Source organism: Perissodus microlepis, chromosome 8, assembly GCF_051167445.1.
Source record: "Perissodus microlepis isolate ML-2025 ecotype Zambia chromosome 8, ASM5116744v1, whole genome shotgun sequence".
NCBI lineage: Eukaryota > Metazoa > Chordata > Actinopteri > Cichliformes > Cichlidae > Perissodus > Perissodus microlepis.
Genome location: NC_140468.1, coordinates 10,518,103 through 10,539,893, shown reverse-complemented (window position 1 = coordinate 10,539,893; position 21,791 = coordinate 10,518,103). Strand labels below are relative to the sequence as shown.

Below are 21,791 nucleotides of genomic sequence, written 5' to 3'. Positions count from 1 at the left end.
AAAAAAACGCTATGCGTCGCCAGGTGTTTCATCAGATTTGAGGTGTTACCTCCTTTGACAGTATCAGCTTAAAGCACTTGTTGCAGGCTGCTGAGTTTGCATCTTTTGCTGTGAAGTACAGCCAGACTTTTGACCGCTTTGCCTTGGTCATTTTTAATCTGTAGCTCTGCTCTAAAAGAACGTACGTACCTGGACCCGCCTACTATCCTCGGAAACGTAAAATGATTGGCTAGAATCTAAAGTGTGTCACAGCTCAGGAAAAAAAAGCACAGAAATAAAGCACCGAAATGTGCGCTGCTTTTCGGTCTGGTTACTACCGTTTATGTCAGAACCGGTGCCATCATGGCACCGGATACCGGTACCCATCCCTAGTTATGAACAACATCCAGACTAAATTATTCTGACATTGTCCATGTTGTAAAATTGCAAAACTTTCAAGGCTAGGAAGAGGCATATATTACATTCAAAATGTAGTTACCGGGTAATGTTCGATATTCAGGTCATCACTCTTCTGGGTTTTTTTTTCATTTGTTGAAGACAGAAACTGAAGGAGAAATAAAATTGTGTTATTATACCGCCCATAATTTTTAAATAGCTGAACGTTTAAATCCTTGAAATTTAGACCTTTTTACTGCTTCTAAAAATCTGCTTAATTGTACTTTCAGCTATAAATTCAGGGAGCTATTCATTTCCTGTTCATCCGGCTCCCTTTATCCACAAAGAGCCATTCATCTACATTAGTGTTTCTCAGAAACTGTGATAATGCATCCAAATCTGTAAATGTTTTCTGGGCAGACATAGAGCATATTGGCTCTCATCTTCATTTTGAGGAGCTTTTGACACTGAAATATACATCACGCTGGCTCACGCCCAACAGGCAGACTGCTCGTTTGTCAGTGCTTTATTATTGGCCGCGCTTTATTATTGGCCGCGGTGAACTCCCAATAGATAATAAACAATGTTCTATGCAGCACAACAGCCAAACACAATGCAAGATCCAAGCCACCCCCACCAAGTCTTTTTTGATTTGTCCTAAGCAAAAAAACAGGAATATTATAGGGATTGTCATTTTTTTCCCACAGTCTTTACAACTCTACCTGCACACTCTCTTTCTCCACCGTCCCTCCTCCTACTGCTCAATTTTTTTAACCTCTACCTCTCTGCATCCAGTATCCTTGTCTGCTTGTGGCTGAATTGTAAGCTTTCCCTGCAATACCAATTATTGTGCCTTGCTCAGAAGCAGAGAGCAGAGGGGTGAAATCAAAGATTTGTGAAGCACAGCTCTTTAGCACTTTGCATTGGCTTTTTTTTGTCCCTGCATCACACATCTACTAGTGCTGTTTGTGAAGTTCTGCTCCATTACTGGAGCCTGTGTAATCCTAATGCCATTCTCACACTCAGACCACCGAGGCACAGATAACAAGCTTACATGTCTGCATGCCCTGAGTGGGAGGATAAATATATCTATGGCAGTCTGGGTCTTATTTTTCTTAGTTTCAACCATCATTTCCAACACCCATTGTAATCATAGGCTGCTGATTATAAACGATGGACGTAGCCACTGACGTCACCTTTGTGGATTCCTCTGTGGCTATGGCTTGTTTTCAAGAACCCTGAGCAGTATTTGAGGGGAAACTGCATGGTGATACCATAGCAACTTGTCAGTCACAGACTTAAAACTCCAAAGTAAAAGCATAAACACATCAGAATAAATATTTACATAGTAAAAAGTGATAAATAAAGCAAGATTTGGGGTGATTTTCAAACAAATTTGCATACATTCTGACTTAGCTGATAAAACCTCACAACTATAGCTGAATCCTTTGGCAGAGAAAAATAATATTTAAGTTTTCTGTACAATAAAATATTGTTATTGACATTTTTTTTAAACAATTTGCCACAATAAAACAGGGTGTTAATTATTTGTCTGACCTTAAAAATCCATTATAATCCTTGTTGATATTTGTTTATGTCTTAATAATGGCTATAATTGGCAGAAACTGTGCAATTAATTTTAACCATCATTTCCCCTTTACTTTGAAATATATGCACTTACGCAGAGAACATGGAGACACAGACACATGTACTCATAAATGAGCATGCAGCAATGTCATTGTCATAATAGCCACTTTTGAGTGATGAGGAGGAGGAGCATTGTATTGACAGGTTTTGTGAATATCTCACACTTCCTTTGCTTCAAGCTTTGATCACAGCTGAGCTGCCCTTACAGGGCTCTGCTTGTCAATCTGTTTTCTCTGTATTTTAGTCACAACCTCTACTGTTTTTTCTTCTTCTCTGCCTTGATGTTTGCCCTCTGACCCAATTACATTACACAACACAAACTACCAGGAGCCCCCAGTCACACACTACTGTCTCTCTCCAAATGTTTTATTCTTAGTTAACCTCCCCTACAGGTTTCTGCCCGTGGCTGACAGGTATATGTTGTAGGGTCTGACAGCTGACAGTCATAGCTGCCTGTCCGCTGCCTACAGGAGTGTGACAGAACAGCACCGTACATCTGTCTCAGCCGCAATGAGGACACGATGCCTTCTGCACAGTCATCTGAGCGCCCATATGTGGGAACAGAAACGCACTTCCTACGACTGATTCACGCAAGCTGTGAGCCGCCATACTTGCAGATATGCACAGGACTATATTTCAGCCCCAACAAGATGCAAAAACAGTCAAACATGTAATACCTGATACATAAAAATGCAAATTGATTTAGTTTTTATAACTTTGCCAAAAACTGTGAGGATTAATCCTCGGGCTCTACCATTTAACAAATAAGTATGGTAAATTGTTTTGACCCAAACCAGTGTGTAAAGAGGTGATGCAGCTACTTTTTCAGGATTCTGTCAAAATACATTAGTGTGTACGGTTGGAAATGCAAAGGCTGTTTGGCAGTGAATATGTAGGCTTACATCAAGTCAGCAAATAGTGGCAAGCTCCAGATGGTTTTCTTTTTGCTAGCTGTGGTTGATCCAAAATGCACAGAAAAGCTGGAGGTCTGAAACAAAAAGTTTGTCCAAAGTCTGCTACTGCCACATCTACTACATCTAATAAAGATATATATTTAATATAAGAAAGAATCAGCAGTAAGTCAAATGTACATGTCACTGGGCTGTGGGAGGAAGCTGGAGTAGCCACAGGAACCATTCACATGCACAGAGAACATGCAAACTCCACTTAGACGGAACCCATATTCTACTTAGGCAAGGAGGGGTTTTGAGTTTACTTGAGACCTTTCAGCTATTTTTCAAATCTCACAATCTTGTTTCAGTCACGTCAATATATTTTTTTCTGTTTTATCCACATTCCCGAGGAGATCTGTAATTATCTGCAAGTGCTGTTTGACAATTAAATCTCGATTCTTGCTTAAATATAACACCCCCCAAAAAACAAAAACAAAACATGGCAGCGCAGCACAGGTTTTCATACCAACAATCAGAGCAGGGGTCAACCACGCAGGATTGTTAAGCAGACACTATGATGGTTTAGCATTGCATCCAAACAGAGCCGCGGTATATTAGTTACTTGTGTTGGTCTGAACGTTGTAGGGATGTCACCAGAATCAGTACTTAAGGTGCCTTTTGATACCAAATTTGTGAAAATGCTGCTGGCCTTTTTTTTTAAACCCGTTTCAGGATTGGCTTATTCTCCTATGAAATGTTCAGTCTGTCAAAGGAGCAAGAGCCATTCAGTTTGATTCATGTGATCGGATTCAGAATACCCTTTCTGCCCTTCTGCCTGCTGTTTCCACTCTTGTTAGCGTCTCCATCATTCACGCTTTGTCTTTTCCTCTCTGTCCTTTTTACTTCACTATATGTCCTTTCTGTGACCTAAGGACAGTACGATAGGCAGGGAAGACAGGCACCAAGCTGCAATGAAGATTGGTTCATGACCCAGACGTGGCAGAGCTGATCAGCTTATAAGCCCACAATACGCACAAGCTAGACAAAGAGTCAGGGCAAGAGCTCTCCTTCTAGCTTCTTCTGCAAATCTTTATTTTATGTAAGGGCTCTTGACACACAAAGTCGACCTAAAAATACTAGCACCAACAAAGATTGTTTGATCAAACACTTTCCCTTGTGTCATCATCCTTGGATTTTTTTCCCCCGTCTTCAAATATGTACAGAGAGCAGAAGACAGACTAACTTACTGTCAGCTTCTGTGTATGTTGCGAACTTGCATGGAAACATCTCATTAGGGTGTGTTTATATTTCAAAGAACATTGTGGAACAACAAAACTAAACTAACTCACCATGATCCCAGATCAATGAATCTGTGTCATTATGAATTTCATTATGACAGTCTAATTTTATGCTTTTGAAGCGAGTATCATTCAGACATAGATGAGAGAGATTGATTTATTCAGCTCCCTGCAGGAAAAGAGTGGGAAACTATTTACTATATATTTCAGATAAATTTATATTGTGTTAAGCTAGGTCACTGCATACACTATATGGACCTCGATCAGACCGAAAAGCCCTAATCAGGGCTATGAAGTACTTTTTTAACTTTGTCACAGCTGATGTTGAAAACTGTGACCTGGACACTCTAAAGAAGGCCTGTTTACTTCTGATTTTACTTTATTCACTTCTCCTTCATGATCTTTCTCTCAATTCAGTTCACATTTTCATACTACGGCAAACACTGACTTTGACTCAGGCGCGGGACGGCACAGATGAAACAGGACAGCTATTTAAATTTAGAGTATATTGGATTTTTTAGGCAGTTGAAATAGTCATAAAGAACTGTTTGTGTTTATACTGTTTATATCGAGTTTCTCATCTTCTGTGGATATTACAACAGCCAATGTAACATTTATACCTTGTTTGTGTTTCAGGTACCAGGACATGAGAAGACAGATTGGCTTTGAAATCAGGGATATGTGGTACAATCTAGGTAGCTAAGCTCATTCCATGTGTCGCTATCGATGTTTCACTTTCAACTGATAAAATCCCTTTTATGCATGAATTTACTTGTTGAAGCAGTGTTTTCTCAGTTTATCTTTATTATTATCTGCCAACCAAGTAACATGTCAATCCTGCAAGGTATATGTTAACAGTCGTTACCTAAGTATAGACAGTCGTGTGTTAATTAGTGTTATTTTGTGCAGTAAGATAGACACGGCAGTCAGATCTCGGTGGAGTGAGATTGTTGTATACAGGGATTGGAGTGTTAAGATTTTGGCATTCATGCTTACCGTTTCAATGCAACCCACACCATCTGATCCTCTAATTAGAGCTTTCCACTAGATTAGATTGATTCATTTTCTGGGTTTATTATACCCATTGCTTTTTTTTTTTTTAACCAAGGTGTTTGGTTTTCACTTATTTACTGCTTGACTGATGTGATGAGAGGAGATTTGCTAAACATCAGAAGACACATTTCCTTATTGTTTGAAACTGCAACTGTTAAATCTGGATTAAGGATTATCTATGCCTTGTTACCTCACTTATGCTATTTGTTCTGTCAAATTTAAATTCTGCAAATGAGCTGTGCAGTTAGGTTGCACTTACACGTTCTGTTCTCTCTTTTTTTTTTTTTCATCTCAAAGGGCCCCACAAGATAAAATTCATTCCGGAGATGGTGGGTCCTATCCTGGAGATGACACTAGTTCCTGAGATCGAGCTGCGGAAGGCCACCATCCCTATCTTCTTTGACATGATGCAGTGCGAGTTCCACTTCACAATGCATTTCCAACGGGTGTGTCATTTGAAACATGAACTACAGCTCATCTTTACTTAAAAAAACAAACAAAAAAAAACGCAACGTTAAGATCATGTGTAAGATGAAAATGAAAATGTTCATTGGCCAATTTATTAAGTACATCTTTCTACTACCTAGTTGGACCTGTCGTCTTAACTCTCCAGATTAAAGATGCTGGAAACGTTCTTTAGAGATTTGTTCTTTAAACGGCATTTTCACCCAGAGAAGTGGCACTCACTGGACATTTACTCTTTTTCGGGCAATTTTGAAATACCCTAGAGATGGTCTTGACTGTGTCTACAGTCCTAAATGCATGGAGTTATTGCCAGCTGTTGCAACTGGCTGATTACATATTTGCATCAACAATCATTTGAACAGGTGTCCCTAATAACTTGGCCCGTGAGTGTGTATATGCAGTGCATAGTGCGTATAATCAGCTATGTCATAGAAGACACCCACACACGTATATATGGGAAAAAGAAACTTTTGATTTTTTTTATTTTAATTATTGCACCTATTGATGTTAGCTTTCTTTCTTATTTTTAGTACATATTACAAGATATTTTCTGGATTCTCTGAGTTTTTCATCACTTACTAATATTAATATTGTAGATGATAAAATCTTCAAATTCATTGGACAGGTACATAAAGAAATATTATTTTAATTTATGAAGTATTCACTCACTGGTGCACACCTCCCAACTTTAGTTCGGAAAGATGTAACTGAGTTTCTTGCTTATTGGAAACAAGGTTTTAGATGAAGCGAAACAATAAAGGAATACAAAGGTAGAACACAAGTAAGGAAGAAGTTTTGTAGCCCACAGCTTACTTGTAATTCTGCAAATCTCATTTTGTTGTGCTGCGATTATCAACAGCCATGGTAAGTGGAACTTAATGTTATGCCTCGTTACAATCCAAAATTAAGCCTTTCTGCATGAGGAAATCCATTTGATTACAGCTGTTCTGTCATAAAATTTCACAGGCTGTTTTCAGCTTTGGGATGTTTTCTGAGAGCTGCCGAAATACGTGATGTGTACTTCACTTCTATCATAGTAAAGAAACAGCACTTTCCAAATGTCTCTTTGCTCGCCATTGTAGTCTTGTGAAAACCATAGCACTCCAATATCATTTTTACTGGTTGCACAGCCGTGTCCTTTTATAGTGAAAGTGTGCAAAGCTTTTATATCTTCTGTCTGGATCAGGATCATTTTGGGCGTTTGCTACTTTCCTATCATTTTCAATGAATTGTGATCAGTAACGTTTTGATTACAATTGTGAGAACTAGTATATTTCCTGTACTAGTTCTCTCTCTTTCTCTGTGTGTTATAAGTCCTTGGCTTTCCAGAAAACAGCATTCATATCTTTTTCTACTTTGCTGCACTCTTTTTTTTCCTTTACTCGTGTCCAAGACACAAGTAAATCAAAAAGTCAGTGAAAAAAGGTTTGTTTCAGCACAATGAAATTCACTTTTTTATACAGCTGCTACATACAAATATTGGAAAAATAGATCCATGCATCACTGTCAGCAGATACAGCAACTACAGAGCAAAAAGTACAGGCAAGGTGTCTCATGATGCAACTTTCAGTTGTGTCCTAATAGAATTTCAACAGATAAAGAAAATCGGAACCGGCTCACAGCCAGTTCCGTTGCAAATAAGGGACGATTTAAGTTGAAGCGTAAACCCTCACAGCTGGGTTTGTTGGAGAGAGAGAGAGCAACAGGGAGATGGCGTTAATGAATTGAAAAATTAGCTACACTGATTATTTACGCCTGCTCTGTCTAATTGCAGTTTGAGAACGAGATCATCACCAAGCTGGATCACGAGGTGGAAGGGGGCCGCGGAGACGAGCAGTACAAAGTTCTCTTTCAGAAAATGTAAGTGCTGATTAATGGGCAGGATTATGCCTGAGCCTCTTGCAAGTTAGATAATGCTAATTGCAACATAGCACTTCTCAAAATAATCACAGTGTGCTGATGATCACACGACTTGCCATCGCAGCTAACTCTGTTTTAATGTGTAAAAAACACAGCTTTTTCCTGAATCCTCAGCTGTCAAAGACCATCTTTAATACATACTTCACATTTGTGTCTCTGTGTCCCCATCCAACCTCACGACACAAACACCAGCTTACTGGAGCACTGCAGGAAGCACAAGTACTTGGCCAGGACGGGTGAGAATTTCGTCACTCTGGTGGTGCGTCTGCTGGAGAGGCTGCTGGACTACAGGACCATCATGCATGACGAGAACAAGGAGAACCGCATGAGCTGCACTGTCAACGTGCTTGTAAGATCTCTGCTTTCAATCCTGAATGCGCATAAGCCGAGTGCTGGTGATACATGCACAATTAGATTTGAACCCCCTGCGTGAAATGATACACATGAAATGTATAAATAACAATACATGTAATTGTTTGTGTTATCAACGCCTGGTTGTCTGTCATAGATTATTGTTGCCGGTAAAAAACACCGTAATGATGTAGAATTACATACAGACGGCAGTAGCAGGCACCTCGACATGTCAGTGCATTAAAGTGTTATCCCTGAGCTGTTCATCTAAACCACCTGTTCTTTAAAGTGACATTTCATCTGGAAGCACCAAAATGTCACTTCTATCTCACATGACCAGGCACATTGAAAAGACTACAGACATATGGCCTATATTTCATATTTTATCTGAGCGAGTCTGCACTTTAAATAACTTTGGTTTCACTGAGAATGTGACTGTGAATACGACAGTGCCAGTCAGTGTACTAGGTGCTTGGATGTGTGCCCGCTACAAGCCCTGATACTGTTGTTTTTTTTTTTTTGGGGGGGGGGGGGGGGGGGGGGGGGGGGGTTTGTTTTTTTAATTTTTAAAATAATCCACCAGTGGCTTCTTTTTACATAGATAAACAGAATACAACCATTGTTCTCAGTGGAAATCTGCTATGTCTTTTAAACCCGTTTTAATGCTTTGTCTCTGTCCACAATGTAGAACTTTTACAAGGAAATAGACAGAGAGGAAATGTACATCAGGTAAGCTTCTGCGTGTTAACCATTTGTTATATTTGAAGCGTTTTTGTCACTGTGAGGCATTTTAAGCACTACAACATAGATGTAATAAAGAGTCTTAGTTGAGCTACATTTTTGCCTCCCAAAGATTAAATAAAGTAGGTCTCCAGAGACCCAGAATAAAATATTTGATTTTGATAAAATATGTTTCCCAGTCTGCAATCTTACCTGTCAGTTTTCCATCTGATTTTCAAGCGGTATTTGAACTAGAAGAGCCTGTTAACCCTCTGTCTGTTAAAGTGTGAAAGACCCACCTCGTCATGACCCATAAATCATTGCTTTTTTCACTGCCAGGTACCTTTACAAGCTGTGTGACCTCCATAAAGAGTGCGACAACTACACTGAGGCTGCTTATACTCTGCTTCTGCACGCAAAACTGCTTAAGGTACCCATGCACAAGGCCAACAAAAAATAAATGTTAACGTGCATTCTCTAACATATCTGAAGCTGCACACAGAAACACTGAACATATAACCACTGTTAAGCTGCTGTCAGGCAGATGTTAAACCTAAGGTTAAGGTGTCAAGCAAATGACTGATTGGGCTGTATCCCTTTAATTCCAATGTGGCACATACGACAACTTTTAAGGAGGCAAATTTGCACAGCAGCCTTTTATTTGCACAGCCAGTGCAAGTCACAGCTAGTATCTGATCTTTAATTTAAAAGAAAAACCTGCTCATGTTCTAAAACAGAGACAAAGGTAGCTTCAACCACCCTGGATACTTGAAGATAAACGTGTACGATCATCATCACCTCAAGCATCAGTGCAAGGCATCCCTACTTAAAGGTGGAAAAAGGGCAGCTTTCTGACACAACTTAAATTGAGCACATAAATATTTATAGATTATCAAGAAGCATTTCTTTTATGTTCGTACCTTTTTGTTAGTAGTCATGCTCCCAGCCTTGAAAGTTTCTATCTCCTGCCAAATATACACCGCATCCACTTGCAAAACTCCTCATACAAAGAACTGCAGCGTCTATTCCCAGCTGGGGTTTGGTACACCCTAAATTTGAAGTTGTTCCTCTCTGCCTTTTATCCAAAATGGATGCATCCAACATCTCATCTGTTTTTGCATAAATAGCTGGCTGCTTCGGTCTTTGTGCAGGTCTCGTCAGGGAAGAGGAGGCTGTGACTAAATCACATTTTCCTCACTCGCTAGTCACAGTAGCATCTGTAGCATGAGTTCTATGTTTTATTATTATTATTGTTAAGATTCTGCTCATCTACAAGTGACTGATCTTTATTCACATCGAGGCCTGTGTAGACAAGAATGAATGAGAGGGAATGCCATCCATCCATCCATTTTCTTAACCCCTTATCCCATTTGTTATTGTCTGGAAGAGGGAAATCTATTCAATTTGTCACAGAGTGAGATGCAAGGTACACCCTAGACAGGTCAACAGTCCATCACAGGGCTAACACAACCATTCGCACACATTGATTCAGCAATTATCCTACCATGCACAGTTTTGGACTTCACGAGGAAGCTGGAGTACCTGGATGGAACCTTAACACGCAGAGGGAGAACTACAAAATTCCAGAGAAGGAATGATTTATATATAATTCTGTATCCTCCAGCATTTATAGAGTAAGACTGGCTATAATTAGTGCCCCAGTAGAGTACCTGCAGCAGTGTAATAACATTGATGAATTCACAACATTTTCTTCATAGTCAGAGATGTATCAGCACTTGGGTTTTGTCGATACAGGGTCACTGCCCGTCCATGAATTACCAGAGATCCTTTTTAACATATAAATGCTGCAGTCCAGCGCTAAAGAATCAATAACCTAAGCCAAGTCTTCCCAGAATCCTTCCTTATACCACAGCAACGTGGTGCAATTAATTTTTCACCCGTTGTCCGTGAAGGCCATGGAAATATTGAAGCTTTGCTATTCAAATGTGGCTATCACAATAACGGAAGAAAAAAAAAACCTGGTCAGAGATCTTAACTCTTCAGGTTACTCACAACACCATAGAAACCAATTAAAATTGGCCAGTAATGAATCAGCCCTGACAGACGCATAGGATTACGCTTGCTGTACACAGAGGCCAATCAGATTGTCTGTCTTTCTGCCAAGATGCTATAGGCTGTCAGAAACCTTATTAGTCTCTATAGTGTGTCAACAATAAGAACAAAAGAATATCCATTGATTCTTGCAGGGTTATTTTTTCATTATTTTCTGTGTCTTTCATTGTTTAAAAATGAAAAAGCTTTTCTACTAAACAAGATTAAGTAAGTGTGTGACTCAGTTGTATCTAGTGTTTACACTGGTAGTAAAAGCCCAGCTTCTCTCTACCCTTGGAAGCTCCTGGTGCACTAATCTGTAGATTATCATTCTAAATGCTTTTTATGGGGGGGTTGATATGCTTTTTCTTATCTGAGTTTTAGATATTGAGCTCAGCATATGTTCAAGTTGTACCTATGAGGCAAAAGCTCAGGCTTCTAAGAACTCTGTTTCAGACACACACTGTTGTGCTGAATATCTCTAATATGGTCCTGCCAGGCACCGGCTGTGAGCACAGCTCCCCCTCCCACATCATGTTCAAAACTTCTGTTGGTGAGGTACAACTACTCAGAAGACATTTGGCTTCAATGCAGAAGGAAAAGCACTAAAACGGCTGCAGCTAAGGGGCAGCCCAGTATAAGATAGACAGGATTACTCTGAACTGCGAGTCATGCAACTCTGCTTTAGTTGCTTTGTGTGACTCAGTAAATATGGAGCTCCAAATGTGCTTATAGTTCCCCTTTAACACTAAGCATTAGCCACAGGAATGCTACACTTTGCACTGATGCCATCAATGATTCATTCAGTATACACTGATATGAGTTTCTTGCAGAGTCGTTTCCATCTTGCATTGTCAAAGTACAGAGCAGCTTATAAAAAGAACCACGCATCACTCTAACCCATTTACACTGGATATAAGTCAGCAATTGATTTCTTGTCACTTTTCCTTTTTACTCTGTATCGTATTGTACAGTGTTGACCCCAGTGCTAACGTGTTTTCTGTAGTGGTCAGATGAGGCATGTGCAGCCCACCTGACACAGAGAGACGGCTACCAGGCCACCACTCAAGGACAGCTTAAGGACCATCTCTACCAGGAGATTATTAATTACTTCGACAAGGGCAAGGTAAGGCATCCATACACAGTTACTCACACTCATAAGCATAAGTGGACATAATGATTTTTCCTCGACTCCTGAGATGCTATTTTTAGATGTTGTCGTCTCAGCTAAATAGCCTTCCTGGCTTGAAAAGGCAGGTTTTTAAGACTGAATGGAAGTTTAATGTGCTGTTTCTGCAGAACAGGCACTGATACAGTGATAATCCCCTGTTTTTAGTTTCTGCTCTTATGGATGAAGGCATGTATCCGAGCACACAATGTAGGTCTTACGCTGTTCCATTTAAAACCTCTTTTCTTTTATATTTCTCTTCACTGTTCCCTTTTCTCCTTTTCCCCTCATAGCATGTCAGGGACTTGAATGCCATCTCGTCTGCCTTAGCCAGAAAAATCTTCCAGCTTCATAGGACCAGAGCTGCTGTGTTATTTTGGTGTATTGCCTGTTATTTGTTCCAAAGGAGAAAAGTGTTTTTCAACCTGCAAGCTAAGCCTGGAACTGAATCCGTAGGACTGAAGCCACAGCTTCTCAAAGATGATGTCCCAAAGCTTTGCATGTGTCATGAGTGTTGGGGTGCAGTCGCCACTTTTGGTTCTGCAGCCAGCTGTCACTCAGCAAGATGTGGCTAGGGAGACAACAGTTTGAAAGAGCTGTGGACAAACATGCACATACAAACCCACCAGAGTGATCAGTAAGTGTTACAGTGGCTGTAAGAATACATCAGCACTCCAGAGAGAGTGGAGTTTAAACTGAGGACAGTACCATGGATGTCAGATGTGTCATCTAGAAAGCAGTCCCAGATGGTGTTGCCACCACCGCTCTCACTGAGGGGAGGCTAATGTGAATAGCAGTCTGGACTTGGTCCACCTCCAGGCTGCCCTATATCAGTTCAGTCCAATCTAGTCTGTCAGGAACCCACTTAGAAGCTTTTCAACATGTTTGACTGGTTCACATGTACCTGTGACACAGTTCACTGTACTGAGTCAAGGAAACATGCATGATGACACATTTTCTGCTTCTAAGGACAGGTTCTGGATTTTCATTTCAGAGAAATGGGGGGGGAAGTGACAAGTTGAAGGGATTAATTTATTTTAAAAGGACCGTAATACCTTTGTCTGGGAAAGAGTAGCCGGTACCGAATGAATGCTTGATTTTTATTTATCTTATCTTATTTTTCTCACTATTTATGTATCATTTAGATGTGGGAGGAGGCAATCATTTTGGGAAAGGAGCTGGCTGAGCAGTACGAGAATGAAATGTTTGATTTTGAACAACTCAGTGCATCCTTGGTAAGTAATGTTATGTTGTTAGTTAGCTTTACTTTCAAGTTGCAAACTGTATTGATATTACAATGTATGCAAAATTATTAGGAGATTATACTGACCTTATGCATATGCATGTTTAATGGATTTAATCAATTTTAGCTAATATTTAACAACAAGGTAGAATGCATTGTAAAGTCATTAACATGCTACATGAGATGTGGGCATAATTATTATTGTAGCGAAAACGGGCCAATCAGGCTGACAATCAGGCCAACACAGTGCTCCAAAAAAGCTATTGAGTTCTGACCTTTAGACATTTCATTGTTTCACAAAAAAGGGAAAGTGACAAAAAGATCAAAATGCCCTACAGAGTGCTTTTTTTAAACATTTAAATCTGGAGCATCAGGAATGTTGATATTCAAGACCTGCAGCCAAAGAAGTACAAAGACATGACAGCTACAGACAAGAAGGGGCACTAAAAACTTGGGTTAACCCTTTATTGCACAAGTATCATACAAGCCCTTTGGAGTTATTTTGTAATTTTAGGTGGAAGATTATAAAATTATTCTGATGTTTAAAAAAGGAAGGGTTAATATTTTGGAAAGGCCAAACCTTTTATTTTCCTTTTTGTGTTACCAATTTTTATAGCAAAGAAAGTTAAATATTCAAGTTTGAGATTTTGAATTCTTTTGGACTGATTGTCTAATAACTGTGCACACTGTGTATAATGACTATAGTTACTCATATATCACAGATACATACAGGTTATGTAAATAATGCTGTAGTGTGTCTAATTTGTAATCTCTTGAGACTAAAAAAGGATAAGGGAGAAATTTACCACTAGTTTGAGATAAAACACAACTGCATCTGTAAAATATGCAAGGAAAATTCATGTGCGTGCTTAAATTTGTCTTTGATTCTCTCAACAGCGGAAACAGGCGCAGTTCTATGAGAATATAGTGAAGGTCATCCGGCCCAAACCAGACTACTTTGCTGTAGGCTATTATGGCACCGGGTTCCCCTCCTTCCTACGTGTGAGTATATACACTGACATACTCAAGGCGGATAAGCACAATGTGGGTGAGCCATTTGTCAAAAAAAGATGATCAATAGATTTACCGGTGCCTGCTTGGTTCTCAGCCTCAGCATTCAATACATACGTGCTTCACACATATCTCTCCCATGAATATTGTTTTGTTGTGGCGAGGCTCACTTGTTCAAAGCCCCACCTAGTCTGGCTTTAACTTACTCACTCACTCACTGAGACAAACTCTGAATCATAGGCAGCTGCTCCATGTGTGGGTTGCGGAGTAGATCAGAATTATGCGCTGAGTGGATCCCCTTCAGTGTGGGAAAATGGAACGTTTCTCTTGGAAAAAGGCAGACAGCTAAGAAAGATACAAAAGCAAGAATGAATGAATACATCAGTTTCTATCCCCCACTTCTAGCATGTGTGTCTCGCTTTCATTCACCGTGTATCACTTTTCCTCAGTGTTAAGAGACCTGTGTAAGTCACTGTGAGCCGGTCCACTCAAAATCTTTGCCTGCATCTGCAGTTGCCAGGAGTAGTTGTAAAAACTGCAGAGCTTTGAAGAACAGCCAAAAAAAAAAAATCTTGTCTGTAGTAATCAAAAGACTGATCAGACGGCAAGCAAAGCACTTAAGTCCATTTGCCAAACTACAGCTGGACACCATTTTTCCAACAGCACGAGCATCACAGTGTCGGGAAGATGGTGTTCCGGTGAAGTTCCGCTCAAGGTGTCCCATGACCACCTGCACAACAAAACCATGTACCCAGCACAGAGTGAAAAAGGCTGTCTGGTCCCATTGTAAATTGCTTTCAGTTGCTGAATCACAGGTTACATTCCCCTTACATTCAGCTCTAAGCTTGTTTAAGCAGGTGGAGCTGCAAATGTTCTTTAAAGTGGTGGCACCACAATGAGAGACACTGATTTCTAAAATGACCACCAGAACTGAACACTGATTTTTCTGAGCTGATGGAAAATCCGCCGCCTATTTATAACATCTACCAAGTAAAGCAGGCTGCTTAACCTGAATTGATCTCTTTTTCCTCTGTAAATGTCCCGGCTGGCCTTGTGCCAATCTGATCACGGCATATCAGAAATTAAATACGTGTTTAATTGGTGATTGATATCTCAGCCACAGTGTCTGAGGTGCTGCTGGGTGCATATCTGCCCTCTATTTCATTTCACTTGCTCAATGATGTGTTTTGTCTTTTTTTTTCTTTTCATTTTAAATGTAATCTATATTAGATCATTTTTTCTGTGTTGCTGTGTCACAGTAAGCTTAATGTTAGGCCTGAGATTTTTTTTTGCAAGAAGAAAAATAACAGTTCTGATTAAATTTGCTTTTAATGTATGACCTGTTACGGCTGTTTTTCAGACTGTCATCTGGCATCTTACTGAAGGTCATTTTATTGTACAATCAGCCACTAAATGGCCTAAAAGTCCTCGTGGAATAAGATGATATAAAACTCTAGTTTTAAGAACTGTGATCCCCGATCATACCCTTTACATTTTATTATGAAGAACAGCCATTTCTCAAGGGCTTTGGCTACTTTCCGATCTCCGCAGCCCCCCCGTCTAACCCCTTTCATCTGGTAGGGCAGAAACTCCATTATAGACAGGGCAAGCTGCACTGGCCTAATCTAACAGGCTCTTTAAAGAACCTTTGAGGATAGCTTGGAGCTCTTATTTCTTTCTCTGTTTTATTCTTTTTTCATATGTTTTTCCTTACCTGAAATAACCATAGATGGTATATATATAAAAACCAACACTTAATTTACATTTGTATTCTTCCATCTTTTTTTTTTTTTTTTTTTAAAAAGTGGAGCATTCTTTGTACTACATTAGATACAAAAGAGTTTACAAGCTGGTCATGGTTACTAGTCCACTGTCGTTAATTTTTTTTACTCGTTAAACATCAAAAAGCCAAAGATTTATGACATTTTAAATGTTGTTATGGCTTTGACATTGTTCTCTTATAATAATAATGGATTGGATTTATATAACGCTTTTCAAGGCACCCAAAGCGCTTTACAATGCCACTATTCATTCACTCTCGCATTCACACACTGGTGGAGGCAAGCTACAGTTGTAGCCACAGCTGCCCTGGGGCAGACTGACAGAAGCGAGGCTGCCATATCGCGCCATCGGCCCCTCTGGCCAACACCAGTAGGCGGTAGGGTAAAGTGTCTTGCCCAAGGACACAACGACCAGGACAGAGAGCCCGGGGATTGAACCGGTGACCTTCCGGTTACAGATACGCTTCCCAACCCCCTGAGCCACGGTCGCCCATCCTGAAATAATATAAGGGCCCATCCTGAAATACTTAACAATTATATTAAAGGATTTCTGTGTAGGTATATTGGAAATTTGATGAGGTTTACTAATGGATAAATACAGTTATAGAAGAAGGCTTTCTGTATTGTTTGGCAAGATAGCTTCAAAATTATATCCAATATGTTAAGGAAATGAGCAATAATGATTTTTATGTCAGTATATAGAAAAGAATACTGATCAAAAATAGATGAGTGCACCTTGCAGGCGAGAGCATTTATTAGTGCACACAAAATAAATGCAATTTTCCATCCATCTTTCCCAATGAGCTACTGTCACTGATGACAGACTGCCTAATTTGAATTGTGAATCTAATACCATAAGGTGCCAGGAGCAGAAGCATTATAGTGCAAAAGTAGTGACATAATATATGGAGTAACATAAGCCAAATGTAACCACAAAGTATTTTGTACACAGAATGTTGTATTTTGGGTCAACTTTTTTAACCGTTTCCTTTGGGAACCCTGGGCAAGATATTAACCATGAGTTGCTCTCCATTGGATCCATCGGAGTGTGATTGTTAGCCAGAAAGCACTTAAGCATAGAAAAATGTGATTGTACAAATAGGTGTGAATAGGTGAAGCGCTTTGAGTGTTCACGTAGAGTACAAAACTCTCGAATGGAGTGCAGCTAGCAAGGCTTGTTTACTCTTGGGTCATACACCACCAGCTGTTTGTATTCCTTCTTCCCCACTTAATAGCCTGGTTGCGGTAAAAGCAAAGCGGTAAAACAAGTTTGTTGTTTCCACCTTCCGGCAGCAACACTTTTTTGGATATATTTAGCAGAGTTGGATGTTGTTGAAGGAGCTCCTTTGTTAGGTATTAAATTGTCATCAGCAGCTGAGACTGCTTTCACTCTCAGACATGCCTGGGCTTGTCTCATTGTAGTTCTGGACAGGGAACATAAACATATGGTGTTGCTATATGAATGATGATATGACACTTTGTCATGTGATAATTTATACTGGTGTTAATGTTGGACAATATGATAAGGAGGACCCCAAATTATCAGTCACGCCCCGTATTGCTTTTTGTTGCAGCACTGCAGTGTCCTCAGGGGGAAAAAAATCAATTCCTCGATGAAGACATTTTGTAACCTCCCTCCCACATACTAATTGATTTTATGCAAGAGTACATAATTCAACTACTTATGATTTATTAGTTGTTAATATAGTTAGTAACTAAGGTGCTAGCGGTAAAAGGCTACAGATAACATTTTAAAACATCAGACTCGATTAGGTCATTGACTCCAGTTGCTGTGTGCTACAAAAGAATATCAGAGTGGTTTTAGATTGTTTTCATCAATAGGTCTATATTGTATAAATGGTTATATTATTGTACAAAAAGATCAAGACCAGAATATTTAACCAAAGTTGTCTTTTTAACCTTGAAAATTACTTTTCCAAAAAGCTTTGTATCATTTCATTTTTTTTTGTTATATTTATTTTCTATATAAAAAAAAACCTTACGGAGCAGTTTCAGCTTTCAAATGCTTAGTATTTCCTCTAACCATTGTTTCCCTCACTTTACATGCTGTAAGCGTATTTATTCCTTTCTCCTTTCTCTTCCCATCAGTCCTAAATTTTACTTAATCCTTGTATTAAGTTTCCTGTGACAGCTCAGCTTATAGAGTGGTTGAGGGTGTGAGAGTTGGTTTGAAATATGTATCCTAAGACTCCACATTCGGAGACACTCTGATATGAGCTGTCATGTTCTATCAGTCAAAATGTTCCTCAGACAGACTTCTGAGCACATTCAAGCAGCTGAAGGCACGTTCATGGCTCATGCATTTCTAGGAGCATTCTGTGCACTCTTCTCTTATAATTTATTTTTGTTTTGGATTAAAACAAGATGACCTTTTCATCAGTTTATATGCCAATCTATGTAGTAGATTCAAAGGAAGTATCCATCCATTTCCGTTGGCTTTGCTTTGTAAAGAGGGGTATGACATAAAGACCTTAAGACCTCAAATCCTGACAACATGAATTTTATTTAAAGTCCATGGCATTAAGTTATGTGACCTGTTGCTGTTTTGTCACTTGACTGTTGGAAATTGCTTTTTACCCACTAGCCAGAAAGAAAAGACCATTTTAGTATGACTCATTATCTCACTGAAAGTGGTTTTCTTTTCCAGAACTAGCCAGTGTGGGTTTGAGGGTAATGAAAAGGAGAATTATGACATTGAGATAACTGTTCACACGACCTGAATGCTCAACGAGCATAATGCGAATCTGCTGTCTTCTTATGAATAAGAAAACAATATGCAGTGCTGGAGAAAGACTAGCTGTCTTCGTTCAGATTTTAATCTGTCTTAGAGAAATGCAGACTCGTGACAAATTAAAGTAAAAAAAAAACAAAAAAAACAACTTGGATTGTCTTTGTAAAGTTTTTGTGCCCGAGGTGTTTATCATCCCTGCAATTCATCTCACTAATAAATGAAAAGTGCCTATGTATCACTGTGTGTATTCTTTGGCTTTTCACGAGGTTCACTAATTTTTATTTTTCTTGAAGCCTAAGTAAGGGCAGTGTCAAGTTTTAAATCTTAGCTTTCTGCAGCATTCTGCTCAGAGGGGTTGCACCTGCACAGTGAAACTGAGAGGATAAGGAAGAAACTAACGTGACAATTGAGACTGTCACGCAAGTCTGAAACAGAAATGTGCTCTCTGCCATCTGTGCATGAGAACAGATAGCACACATGTAGCTCTTGTGCCATGGCTTATGGGAGAGAAATTACTAGACTTATATTCCTATGTGTAACCCTTACTTGTAAACTGTCTGTCGTCTAATTTCCTTATTATGCTTATAAACTAAGTCATATTCAGTGCACTCCTATCCAGTGCACCACGTCATGGTTTCCAGAAGACATTTAACTGCTATAATGCAAAGATGACATGTCATGTTACTGCACTAATATCTGACGGGAAAATTCTCTGTGTCTGCCTTCAAAAACATTGCAATGTTTCAACCACATTAGAGGTTATTGTTAGAAAGAGCCCACAGCAAAATGCTAGTGGCTATTTGTATGTCAGTTGGGTTAAACAGAAATACTCCTCAAGCAAGCCAACTCTGATCTTGGCTAGGATTCCCTTAACCGAATCACTGAATCGGTTCCGAGAACTTTCTGTCACGTGCATTTCCAAATGTTTAAAATGGAGATTATGATGATGCATTTGAACCCAGTGACAGTACCAGGCAAAGTAGATTTGCAAATCAAAGTGCTTTTCTCATTTCGTCATGGTCTTGCATGCTCTTTGTGTACTATTAGTGTGTGTACTTTAAATATATATTCATATTCATAAAGTAGTGTACCTCATGCATATATATTGCAAATGTAAATTCGAATTATGCATTCATGAAGATATTTTTACGATCTGAGTGTCTTCTTCTGTGTCCTTCAGAACAAAATGTTCATTTACCGCGGGAAGGAGTATGAGCGGCGAGAAGACTTCGAGGCACGTCTCCTGACACAGTTTCCCAATGCAGAGAAGATGAAGACAACGACACCACCCAGCGAAGACACAAAGTCTTCCTCTGGACAGTGTATCCTTAGCACATTTACTAAGCAAATCTTTATTTTACTTTTTTTTTTTTTTTTTTTTTTTTAACTTTAAGGGGTAATTTTCAAAAGGTTGTTTTTCATTTTTTTTTAGTGCAGCCACCATATTAAATTATGTCAGTGCACAGAATAAGAGTATATAATTTTTATTTTCCACAGAATGGCTACATACTTGCACAGGAAGAGGTTTCTTAGCTTTTAAGCAAAGTGAAGCACAGACATTCTGGCAGTTCATGACGTCACCCCATTTAAAGTGAATGACAAATTGGACTGAATCATGATGCAATTACAGTCATGTGAAAAGTAACGTTTTCACATGATTTCATGCAGTGCAACTGTAGCTTGCCTTCACCAGTGTATGAATGTGAGAGTGAATGAATAGTGGTATTGTAAAGCGCTTTGAGGGGTCCCGAATATAAAAGCAATCCATTATTATTATTATTAAGTACACTCTTACTGCTTCCATTTAAATTAAATGGCTGGGCAGGTGCTGTTAATCAAACATATGTGGTGTGAGTGATCACCTTTGTAAAAGCAGAAGTTTGTGCAGTTTCCTGGTCTGGAGCATTCAGGTCTATTTTAGCACAATGCTACAATTTTCCAAAGACTGGATGTCTCCGCAAATTCACCCCAAGATCAGACTCTGCAGTGCACGGAAAAAGATTGAAAAATCCCAAGAACTACATCTCAGACACTACAAGCCTCAGCTAGGATGTTAAATGTTAAAGTTCATGAAAGTATAATTAGAAAAAGACTGAACAAATGTGTCTTGTTTGGAATTGTTGCCAGAGGAAAACCTCTAGTCTTTCATGCAGCACGGCTTAGGTTTGCAAAGTTGCATTTGCACAAAACTTGTGGAACAATGTCCTTTGGACAAGACCAGATTAGAGGTGTTCACCTATAATGCACAGCACCACATTTGGGAACAACCAAACACCTTGCAGTCTCTTAGTTGAACTCATCAAAGGGTTCAAGAGTCAAATATCAGGCCACCTGTCCAACAGCTAACGTTTGGCCAAAATTAGGTCATATCCTAAGCACAGCAGCAAATCTATGAAAAAGAAAAGAATTGTGTTGTTTCAGTGGCCCAACCGAAGTCCAGGCTTAAATAGATTGAAATGTTGAGGCAGGATCTTAAGAGAGCTGTGCACAATGCAATCCCCACAAACCTCAATAAGCCTAAGTAATGTTGTAAAGAAGAGTGGGACAAAATTCCACAATGGTCTGAGAGGCTGATGAAGTCAATACTTGAAGAAAACACTTCAAGTCCAGAAAAAAAATTGTTTTTTATGAAAAAAAAAAATGTTATTGCTTTTAAAGGTGCTTTGGGTGTACTTGGCTTTTCACAGGGCTGCAGCGAAAACTGCTGTGAAAACGTTCTTTTTCAGATGGCTGTATAGGTCAGTCCAGAAGGTTAATAATATTACTGTCATTACTATGTCATCTTGTTTTTTTCCAGTAGCAATACATTACAACAAATTGTCAAGCACAGTCAGCAGTTGCGACAGATTAGCTGACCTCAGTGCCAGATGAAAGCTCGGGGCATGTTGTTTAAACTGCATTAGCCTGCATACAGTTATAAGATGCTTTGTAAATCCACCTCCACCCCAGCTTCTCCATTTCTGGCTTGATATACAGCATAGCGATTGCCATTGATGTATGCTGTGTTCTGTGAGGGCATCCTAGAACAGAGCTAGACTGCAAAATGTAAATTACTGCAGTAT

The 21,791-nt window shown here is 39.4% G+C and overlaps 1 protein-coding gene across 2 annotated transcripts in view; it reads left to right on the top strand.

The window, feature by feature from the left end:
* dock1 (dedicator of cytokinesis 1) overlaps positions 1-21,791 on the top strand; it is a 213,875-nt gene that overhangs the window by 168,740 nt on the left and 23,344 nt on the right. For both annotated transcript variants that reach the window (XM_084937450.1, XM_084937451.1), the window contains exons 32-41: positions 4,850-4,908; positions 5,564-5,712; positions 7,506-7,591; positions 7,844-8,000; positions 8,691-8,731; positions 9,062-9,152; positions 11,781-11,900; positions 13,088-13,177; positions 14,083-14,187; positions 19,910-20,051. In XM_084937450.1, the coding sequence (XP_084793576.1) occupies positions 4,850-4,908; positions 5,564-5,712; positions 7,506-7,591; positions 7,844-8,000; positions 8,691-8,731; positions 9,062-9,152; positions 11,781-11,900; positions 13,088-13,177; positions 14,083-14,187; positions 19,910-20,051 (1,040 nt within the window). The remainder of the gene's footprint in view (positions 1-4,849; positions 4,909-5,563; positions 5,713-7,505; positions 7,592-7,843; positions 8,001-8,690; positions 8,732-9,061; positions 9,153-11,780; positions 11,901-13,087; positions 13,178-14,082; positions 14,188-19,909; positions 20,052-21,791) is intronic.